At 41.3% G+C, this 11,299-nt stretch overlaps 1 protein-coding gene across 1 annotated transcript; it reads left to right on the forward strand.

The window, feature by feature from the left end:
* Positions 1-818: 818 nt before the first annotated feature.
* aamdc (adipogenesis associated, Mth938 domain containing) lies at positions 819-3,137 on the forward strand. The gene is made up of 4 exons (XM_034132791.1): positions 819-829; positions 1,226-1,367; positions 2,028-2,123; positions 2,997-3,137. Exons 1-4 carry the CDS (start codon positions 819-821, stop codon positions 3,135-3,137), a joined length of 390 nt encoding a protein of 129 aa, XP_033988682.1.
* The last annotated feature ends 8,162 nt before the right edge of the window (positions 3,138-11,299 follow it).

Consider the following 11,299-nt stretch of genomic DNA (forward strand, 5'->3'; position numbering starts at 1 on the left):
AAAAACATCAGTATTCATATCTGTCTTTGGGGCGGAGATTTGTCGACTCCTCCTTCCCATTTTCCTCCCAAGCGAATTAGAGAGCCCCTGGGGAGGAGCTGTTTAAACTGCTCACCTCCCCCAAGTGTCCTGATTGGCTGGATTCGCTTCTGGCCGAGGTCAATCAGAGTTCCGAACAGAGAGTGAGATCCCAAGCCACACCAGGTCAAAAGTCAATGTTTATCTTTACCTTATCTTACTCTACATTCCTTTCCCAGGGGATCTTTTCACCTAAACTATCCTCCTTCAGACATTCAAACTCTTCTCCACCTATTTAACGATGTCTTTAATGACTTAACAACAGCATCTGGCTTTTATGGATGATAAGAAGCGATGTTGGTGTGTTGGAACACAGAATCTCTGGATCAGTGAGTTTGAAAGTAAGAATAACATTCCTATTCTAAGTGACTTATCAAAACCCGTTTGTGATTACCTAAAACAGTTCAAACAATACATGTTCACTAAAATACAGTGTAGAATCATATCTTTTTACTTCAGTAGCTATTGCCTAAGATCCCAGGATGTGTTCTTATTACATGTACCAAGTGCTAGGACTGTTTTAGGCACTACAACTTTTATGTGCGCAGCCCCTCTAGCTTGGAACACTCTGCAAAACATTTTGAAAATGAGCATTTTGGTTCCCCTGCATCATTTTAAAGCACAGCTGGATGAAATGATTTGTCATACTCCTGGTACCTGTCTTTGTGAATAAGTTTGTAAATTGTACCCCTGTCATTATGTTGTATGTGTCCTTTTGTTGTATGTTACATGTGTAACCAATGTGCGGCAGGTCTCCCTTGTAAAAGAGATCGTTGATCTCAATGGGATTTTTAACCTGGATAAATAAAGGCTACAAACAAACCTTGAATCCACTCTGACCAACGCAAACAAACATCTGAGTTTAGTATAGCGCTTTTGGTTCCCTGTATATATTCATATTGGAACAATGGAATGGAACACAATTATGATGTTTTTGCCGACATATTGTTTTATCGTTTTACATTGGAGATTTGTAGAACTTTTACATTTTACTTTGCATTTTGCACATTAAATGCAGAAACATAATGCTGCATTCACTTGAGAAATAAAAATAATTGCCCTTATTGAAGAGAATACTTATGAAAGATTCTTATATAAGTCATAAAGAATAAGTAAGCTATACATTTCTATAAAACCTTCCTCACAGTTGGGAGTGTTCAGCAGCATGGGCTCTCTGCTCCCTTTCCTGGGGCCACATGAAGGTGCAGGGCTGCTCCTGCAGCTATAAGGACTGTAAGGTGTGGCCTGGAGGCAGCCGGGCCTGGGACTGGAGAGAGACCGGGACCAACGTGAGTGGAACCACAACCGCAGTGCCCACAAATACATATAGTTACATGTGACGCCGCCACAGCAAGCTGAGGTTTCCACTCAGGGACGGACTACTGAACAGGCCTCCTGGGTAAATCGCCAGAACGCCGACACCTCCTCATCTCCACCACTCCCATGTTTTATTTTGTGTTGCCATAAATTAGTCTCTCTGCGTTTCTGCGCTGGGCTAATGCTAATTCTAATAATGCTAATGCGAGGATAATAAAATGGCGGCTTCACAAAACTTTTTGGGAGTTTTACGGGGCGTGGTTTGCAATTCGCCCAGCCAATCAGACATAGGAACCTTTTTCTCCCACGAAAGTACCTGCTCTCTAGCAGGGACTGAAAAGGGGGGAAAAAGGTTCTGATGAACTAATTTGAGTTCCCGCTCTTTTTGGTGTGAACGCGACATTTCGGAACTATATCGGAACTAAAGTGGGAAAAGTACTGCGGTGTGAACACGGCTATAGACTGTATATATGACACAACAACCCCAAATAGCCGCAGGTGCTCGATATCTACACAACACCTACATCTACACAGTCTGTATCTGTCTGGAGGAGAGGTGGTGGGCCCTTCTGTCTCTTTTAATCTACCCATGACAGTGCTCACACATTATCCCCCCCACCCCCCACCCCAAGCATAATCCTGGAGTGCAGCCTGCCGATCTGGAGGAGGTGCTGAAGATAGGGGTCGACCTGCTGGTGATCGGCAGAGGCATGAGTGAAGCTCTGCAGGTAAACTGAGCCAACTGTCCGTCTGTTCACAGTGACTGAGGAGTCCCACTCGTCACCAGTGGTGTAAAGTAACTAAGTATATTTACTCATGTACTGCACATAAGTACAATTTTGAGATACTAGTACTTTACTTGAGTATTTTGTTTGCTACTTCGTACTTTCACCCCACTGCTAATCATGAGTTAAATCATTTTCTTTTACTCAAATACATTAATTTAATTTAATACCTTTAGTTACTTTATTTGGATGAATGATATGAAATATAATCAAGTGTTAAATCAGACTTTAGTTCCACCTGGAGTAAATCCACAAGCTACCCTGCAGTATACAAAGTCATTCAAACTAGCTGCACCTTTACCAGCTTTGAGAACACTTTCATGATCAATCATTATAAAACATATCATATATATTATTCTGAAATGGACCAATCTGCACAATGACTACTTTTACTGTCGCTACTTTAACTATATTTTGATGATAATACTTTTCTACTTTCACTTGAGTAACATTTTGAATGCAGGACTTTTACTTGTAACAGAGTATTACACTCCGCTACTTCTACTTTTACAACATCTGAGTACTTCTACTTGTACTCAAGTACGACATCTGAGTATTTCCACCTCGGGTGATCTCTTTCTTAATTTATCCTCAATATCCACTTAAGAAATCCTACTTCCTGTGCCTTCCTGTAATGGATAGTGTAGTGAGGTGAATCTGTGTCGGGGCTTAACTGTCTTCTATCATATAACTGGTAGGAGATGAGTTTTTATTATATGAATGAATTTCCTGTGAAATTGAGTGAATACAGGGGAGCATGAGGAAGATGCTGGAAGAGAGCCGTGTGTTCAATCTGTGTGTGTGTTCTCTCCTCAGGTTCCCTCCTCCACGCTGGATTTTGTGAGGCAGAAAGGTGTGGAGGTCAGAGTGCTTCAGACGCAGGAGGCCGTGGCTGAATACAACAAACTGGCAGGCCAGGGCGCCAAGGTGGGGGGGGTCTTCCCCTCCACCTGTTGATGATGTCACCTTTGCCTTACTGCACCAACTGAGAGGACACAGAAGGGCCTCATGTCTCTCCTGGAGCAGAAGTTCAATGATCCCTATAAAGATGGAAGGCCACTTCTGCTCCAGGAGAGACAGGAAGTCAGCCAGCATCCACGAGAAGAGAGGAAGCCCACACAGGAGAGACAGGGGGTGTTTCTCAATCTGCTGCAGAGCCACTATTTCAAGCTAGTGATGGGAATTCCGGCTCTTCTTGGTGAGCCGGATCATTTGGCTCGGCTCACCAAGAAGAGCCGGCTCTTTCGGCTCCCAAACGGCTCTTCAGTTTACCACATATTATACCTTTTATAATTCAATCAAATGTAGCCCTGTTTTGACTAATGATTTATATGTGTACACATATCACTTAAATTATTCAATACATCCTTTGTACTGAAGTATTCAAAAGTAAAAATTACATGTTTAATATCAATTATTTGCTGTGGCCAATTGTTTTCATTGCATTTACAGACCCTTGTATCTCTCTGATACCACCCAAAGAATGCACTGACTTGCTTGTAGAACCACGCTACACAAAGCAGATAGCAACACCTATAAAAAGCATAGACATTTAAAAAAAGGGGCTACTGTATCGACATTTTAAAATTATATTTAAAGAAAAGGCCCTGACAAAACAGCAGGGCTCTATTTCAGTATTAACTATAGAAAAAAGACAACAGCTGACATCAAATCTTTGCTGAGCCCAAGGATAATCATAAATAAATAACATAGTGAAAATAAATATATTGCAATGCTCAGTACAGCAGCATCCAACCGTCTCTAATCATAAAAAAACATAATACAAATAAATGTATTGCAATGCTCAAAACAGCAGCATCCAACAGTCTCTAATCCTTGGATATTACATGTCACTGCATGCATGCACGGAGCAGCTGTAGCGAGGAGATCATCATATCATTCTGTCTTGTATTACTTAACAAAAAAATAACAAAAACAAAAAAACGGCTCGTTCGCGCGTGCGAGCCGGCTCCCGTCGTTCATTTAAAAGAGCCGGCTCTTTGAGCCGGCTCGTTCGCGACCGACACATCACTATTTCAAGCACACTACGTCATCGAGTGCCGCCGAAGTACTGTTCCAATCTCCAGCATACTTGGAAATCTACCGAGCCCGGCGTACTTCGTGGCGAGAAATTTCGAGGCTGCACATATGTAGACTCCGCGGTCTTAAAATCCCCACAATGCTTTGCGCACGGACCAATTTCCCCAAATCTGCAATAGTATGAAGCTGCAGCGTCTGCACTCTCAGGACCGCACTCCCAGGACCCTAGTTGTTTTGCAACATCGCCACCTAGCGGATTGGATGACCGCAAAAGTAGACATTGTAATGCTTGTTATTAACCATCTAAAAATGCATGAAAATCGCAAAAGTAGACATTTACATGCATGAAAATATGTTTTTATTATTATTATTATATTTATTATTGTTTATTTTATTTATTTTTTACAACAACAATTTGTTGTTAATATGTTTTTGTTTTTTAATAACAAATGTATTTTGTATGTCAGATGTAAAAAGATAGTCTTTTATATTTGTCTTATCAAATTTGACATACAACGTAAATATATATATATATTGTAGTAATAATGATATCATCTATTTATAATTGTAAATGTATATTGTATGTAGACATACATTTATTATATATATTTTTTTATTGTATTACACGTTCGAAATAAATCAAATCAAATGTGTCTTTGAAGAGGTGCTAGATTACTGAAAAACAACTGTTAGTGTGTTTATGCACCAGGCTGCAAAAGATAAACATGCAATTTGACCGAGAGGCATTTCAGTGCAGAATACATTTATTGGGCACAATTTCCACACTGTGGATTCTTCAATCTGCTGTTGACCACCTTCTCCTGGGAGATATCCATTCTGGCACTCTGAACACTGCTGAAGGGTTCCCTCGAGCAAGCTTCTGGCCAGAGTCCAGAAGGCAAACCTTTGGCCATGCCTTTGAAACAATAAGAACAAGATGTAATCTAAAGTATTGCATAGGGAAAGGCTAAGGCATTGGTGCACAATTGATATGCATTAATAATCTCAACAGATATTGCCATCCAGAGTCTTACAGCTCTTGTTACTGATGGTCTACTGATCTGTAGATGGTTAACCTAATATAACTAACAGATGTTATATTGACATGCTACTGAGTTTGTTGAGAGATTGTAGATAATCTACAAGTGACCCTCAAAATAAAGTGTTACTGAAATGAAAACACACATATTGGCTTTCATACCCTTGTATTTCAACGTTGTGGAATTAGAGAAAAAGGGCTTCTTAACGTGCTTTTATCCGGGGTGGAGGGAGTTAAATATTAGTTAAATATAACATTGGGGCGTGTGATTGTAGTGGGTGGAGGTGGTGAAATGAGGATATCCATTTTGGAGTTCAAGCTAGTATAATATAGTTAACGTTACACAATAAGGAAGAGAGCTATTTTTGTGATACATCGCTATTGATATGGATTTAGAGTGCATATTTGAGACTTCCAAACAGTAAACAAAAACGTAACTTATGGGTGAGTGTTTTTAGCAGAGCCATATTTGTGATTCTGTTTCTTTCTTTCTTTAGCCTTTATTTAACCAGGTTAAAAAATCCCATTGAGATCAACGATCTCTTTTTCAAGGGAGACCTGCGGTACATTAGTTACACATAAAAACAACAGAAAACAAAAAGGACATCACAACATAATTACAGGGGTATACATTAGCAACCTATTCACAGTGACAGGTATCCAATAACATTTCATCCAGCCGTGCTTTAAAATGATGCAAGGGAATCAAAATGCTCAGTTTCAATGTTTTTTGCATAGTGTTCCAAGCTAGAGGAGCAGCGCACACAGTGGCGGCTGGTGGAAAATATTTTAGGTGGGGCTGTGGAAATGGTGATCAAACAATACTAGAGGGGTCTGGGGGGATGCTCCCCCGGTAATTTTTTTTGAGAAAAGACCCCTTAAATCATGACTTCTGGTGATGTTAGAGGGGGGGAGGGGGGGGGGGGGGGAAGAAGGACAATTTGAGGCTTAAAAATATGAGAAGACTGATCAATACCTCCATAACTTCAGTGTGGTTAGCTATGAATCTTCCAAAACTTCCAAACACCTTGTCCTGGACATAGTTTCTACAGCATAAACTGTGCAACAGTACAGTAGGCCCACACAAACTGCAGAACACCGGGGCTTTGGGAACACTGATTTAATTCCCATTTAACCTGTTAAGGGGCTTTTTTCCCCCGTTTTTTTTCTCACGAAACTGTGTCTCAGGGCTTCTTAAAATGTAATAAACTATTCATGTGTCCTACTCAGAGGAAACGCATCTAACTGATGATATGAACCATGTTTACCGAAACAAAACACAAGTCTCACAAGAAGCGTCTAAATGAGCCCTGAGCGAAAAAATGCTAACGCACTCTAGGTATAAATCAATCGATATACTTATCGGATATGCACAAACAAGTTTACAAGCTGAGATTCCACATATTCTAGAAATATAAGTATCATCACTGAGCGATCAGAACTCGCGACAGGGGAAGCAAATACAGACATCACATGACGTAGCTTTAGGTAGCAAAACATGGAGATATGCTCACCTTTTGCAGAATAACAATTCTGATCAAAAACGAGAAAAACGCAGCTGAAGGTTAATCCATAGGTTAATCCAATGTGTCTGTCACTTTGAAAAATGATTGATGATCCATAATTCCATTTTTATGTCAAAAACGGAGTTTTCATTAGCTGCTAATGGTAGCTTCCAGAGTGTATGACAGCTTCCTGTTTTGTCTCCTTGGATACGAGTCCAAACAACTCACAGACTGCACCGGGCGCTCACGTAGGAGCCCTGTGACCATCATATTTGACGACGCTGATTGGCTGAAATTATGTTTTCGCGGCATAGTTTACACGTTACAGATAGCAACAGTCAGCTGCTAGTGGCTGCTGCTGCACTGGTTGAGGGCTCCTCTCTTATGGCGCATTTCCACCACACGGTCGGCCTCGGCCACGCTCAGTACTGCTTGGCCGCATTGGGCCTTAACAGGGCCGGCTCACTTCATGCTGCGCTTCCATTACAGTTTAGGAACTGGGGTAGTTACTATAGTAACGCAGTGTAGGCGGAGCCGTGACGTCATCTTCATTGAGAACCCCAGAAAAACAACACAGCCGTTAGCTGTTAGCACTCGGAGCTCACAGCTCCTCATATATGTTCAGAAACTCGACAAAAGTTAAACAAGTACAAACCACAGACTGCCTGTGTCATGGTGAATACAGTCGCTGCTTTATTTATGTCTGTATAGGCCGTTGTTGTGAGTGTGGACGGTCGGAGCATATACTGCGTTAGCTTAGCCCATCTCCATTTAGAAAACACGCATTTTAAAAGGTTTTTCGCCTGCCGTCTGTCTGCAAACTTGCCAAAGCATTAATTCATGGTTTTTACTAACCGGTATCAGTATGTTGTTACTTCAGCATCATTTTGAAACGTGTATTACAATTAAATCACGGTCAAATATGTCCATCTTGTTGTAGTTGTAGCCCCCTTGCCAGCGATCCTCTCCCCCCGCTTCACTGTGAGCACAGGACAGGTCCAGAGTCAGATGGAAAAACTCCACCAAGGCAAGGCTGCTGGCCCTGATGGTATCAGCCCCAGGGTCCTGAGGACCTGTGCACGCCAGCTGGCTCCTGTTCTCCAGTATCTCTTCAACCTGAGCCTGCACCTGGAGACCATCCCGGTGCTGTGGAAGACATCCTGCGTTGTTCCGGTCCCTAAAAAGACGACTCCTTCTGGGCTCAATGACTATCGCCCTGTAGCACTCACATCTCATGTGATGAAGGTGCTTGAGAGACTGGTCTTGGCCCATCTCAGACCGCAGGTGAGATCATTCCTTGACCCTCTGCAATTTGCCTACCAGCCTCACCTGGGGGTGGACGATGCCATTATTTACCTGCTGCAGCGTGCTCACTCATACCTGAATGGATCGGGTTGCACTGTGAGAATCACCTTTTTTGATTTCTCCAGTGCATTCAACACGATCCAGCCTCGGCTACTGAGTGACAAGCTGCAGGCTATGAGGGTAAACTCGTCCACCATCTCCTGGATTACCAACTACCTCACGGACAGACCACAGTACGTCCGGCTGGGCAGTGTGCTGTCTGATGTGGTGGTTGGTGGTATTGGAGCCCCACAGGGGACTGTGCTGTCTCCTTTCCTGTTCACCTTATACACCTCTGACTTTCAATACAACTCAGAGTCATGACACCTGCAGAAGTTTTCGGATGACTCTGCAGTGGTAGGGTGTATAAGGGATGGACGGGAGGAGGAGTACAGAGCGCTGGTGGGTGATTTTGTTGAGTGGACTGGAAGAAATCATCTGCTTTTGAATGTGGCCAAGACCAGAGAGATGGTCATTGATTTCAGGAGGAAGAGGACATCTCCTCCTCTGCCCCTGTGCATTCTGGGAGAGGATGTGGCAGTTGTGGAGGTCTACAAGTACCTGGGAGTGCACTTAGACAATGGGCTGAACTGGAGGATCAACACTGACGCTGTGCACAAGAAGGGGATGAGCCGACTCTATTTTCTGAGGAAGCTGAGATCCTTCAACGTATGCAGTAAGATGCTGGAGATCTTCTATCAGTCTGTTGTGGCTAGTGCACTCTTCTTTGCTTCTTTGTCTGCTGGGGGGGCAGCATCAGAGCCGGTGACACCAGCAGGATCAATAAACTGATCAGGAAAGCTGGGTCAGTCATCGGCATCAAGCTGGACCCCTTTGAAGCTGTGGTGGAGAGGAGGACACTGAACAGGCTGTTGTCCATCATGGATAACCCCACCCATCCTCTCCACCTGCAGCTGGACAGTCAGCGGAGCTCCTTCTCCAACAGACTGCTGCAGCTCCCCTGTCACAAGGACAGATACTGGAAAACATTCCTGCCCACTGCAATAACACTGTACAATAAATCACCTCTGGCTGGAAGAGAACTCTCTGCTCCATAGTTTCTCTAGAAATAAAACCACGTTGTACATTTTACTCACACATAATCTGTTTCATATTTAATACTCCATAATTCCATATATTTTGAATATATATATAATATCTGTATGTATATTTTCTATTTTGTATTTTGACATGTATATTTTATATTTTATTTTATTTTATTTCTATTCTTGTATATTTTGTTTTATTGTAAAATGCCTTTTATGCTGCTGTAACAAAAACAATTTCCCAATTTGGGATCAATAAAGTACGATCTATCTATCTATCTATCTAGTTTAGCATACTCAGCCTGACTCAGCCCTGTTTGTTGGCCCCGATAGAACCACAATTTTGTCGGGCCAGAAAAGAGGTGAAAAAGTGGCCCCGGGCCGGGCCGGGCCGTAACTAGGCCTAGTGGAAGCGCAACCAAAAACGGGCACGGCACGACAAGGCACGCTTAAACCGCGCATGGTGGAAATGCGCCATTAGCGCCCAGACGAGAGAAGGTACACGGGCAAGGCCAGGCAGGAAACATGTGACTTATCAGTAACTTTAGACATCGTAACACAATTTTAAACGAGATTTTATTGTAGATTATACATTTTACTGATACCAATTATATAATATTTACCTTGTTCATTAAAAATAAAAATAAAAATATATATCTTTTTTAAAATATATATATTTTTATTTTTATTTTTAATATGGGAAGAGGTGGGGCGGCGCCCCTAGCGCCCCTATGGACCGGCCGCCACTGAGCGCACATAAAAGCTTTAGTACCTAAAACAGTCCTAGCACTGTTGATTATTACCAGTCTGTATTATGTTGCAGCTCAGCTGATTTTGGATTGATGGCAAAGGGAGAGGGACTTAAGTGAGAGTGAAAACACAAGGTAAGTTTAAAATAGGTCAGCAATGTCCCATCCTATAGGTTGCTATATATATGTATCTAACCCTTTCTCCTGTCTTTGTCTCCCTCTTTCAGCACAAGAACCCCAGGGGGATTCAATGGAGCCTGAAGACCTGCAATGAGACCTCACCCTGAAAGTCATAAAGATTACATTAGTCATTTAGATTACTTATGTCCTCAAGTACCATGGGATTACTGAAACCACCATGAATTAAAAAAATGGTAGAAATGAATCTAATCTAAATTTTAAAGCATTCCTTGCCATGCCTCCCTCTAAATATATCAATAAACATTAGGAAGTGATGCTCCTGACTACCATACCTGTTTAAGAAGATAATATTTGTTTTAAATAATTCAAAGCAATACACAACAGCAACAGGCTCTTTAACCAAGGCAACAGCCTAACATGTATATGTTAACAAGTAAACTAGCTGTTCACACTATTCCTAATATTACCCATAAATATTAGCAGATTCTATTTTATTTTTAAAACATATCGATGTAAATACATACACATATCGGTATGTTGTATAAATATTGCAAATCAAAACCTTTATTCACTACTTATTACCAAAAGTTTTACGTCGCCACTTCCATTCACATTTTTCATCATTGTTCCACAATGTTTATCATCATTAAATTAATATCTATATATTTTATACTATACTTGCACTGCTTACCGTTGTCATACTTTATATATCTTAGCATATTCATACAACACACTGTTAATACTAGGCTAGGCTACTGTGTATATAGTGTATTCATCAGGGCCGTTTCTTCCTATAGGCGGACTATGCGGGGGCATTTAGGGATAATCCACTAGGGGGCCCCCAAGCTGAAAGTAATTTTTTTTTTTTTTTTATTCATCCAAAAAACAAAAAAAGTATAATTCATACACACAAAGATGAACAAAATTAGTAGAAGCGGGAGGGCTGAAGCATAGCTTGTGGAAAGTAGCCCTCCCGTGCATCATCCTAATACAGCGGCATTATTGCGTCAAAAACGTATAGAAATGAAGGAGTACAAAGAAATAAAGAAAACAGGAGAAAAAATTAAATAAAAGTTAGGGCAGGAAAACAATAAATGCATATATACGAAAACTAGATATCGGGTCATTTTCTGCACATGTCAATAGCAGTTTCAACTATCTTTTTTTGGAAATGAAAATACTATATATAAATATATACATATGTACTTGGCAAATGAATAATAATAATAATAATATATGCATAATTGCATATAAA

This window comes from Trematomus bernacchii, unplaced genomic scaffold (assembly GCF_902827165.1).
Source record: "Trematomus bernacchii unplaced genomic scaffold, fTreBer1.1, whole genome shotgun sequence".
In the NCBI taxonomy this organism is placed as follows: Eukaryota; Metazoa; Chordata; class Actinopteri; order Perciformes; family Nototheniidae; genus Trematomus; species Trematomus bernacchii.

What these genes read in the sequence shown, in the direction of transcription:
- aamdc (XM_034132791.1), top strand. An exon ending in GGAGAGAGACCGGGACCAAC is followed by an intron (nt 1,368 to 2,027) that starts GTGAGTGGAACC and finishes CCCCACCCCAAG; the next exon opens with CATAATCCTGGAGTGCAGCC. An exon ending in GCATGAGTGAAGCTCTGCAG is followed by an intron (nt 2,124 to 2,996) that starts GTAAACTGAGCC and finishes TTCTCTCCTCAG; the next exon opens with GTTCCCTCCTCCACGCTGGA.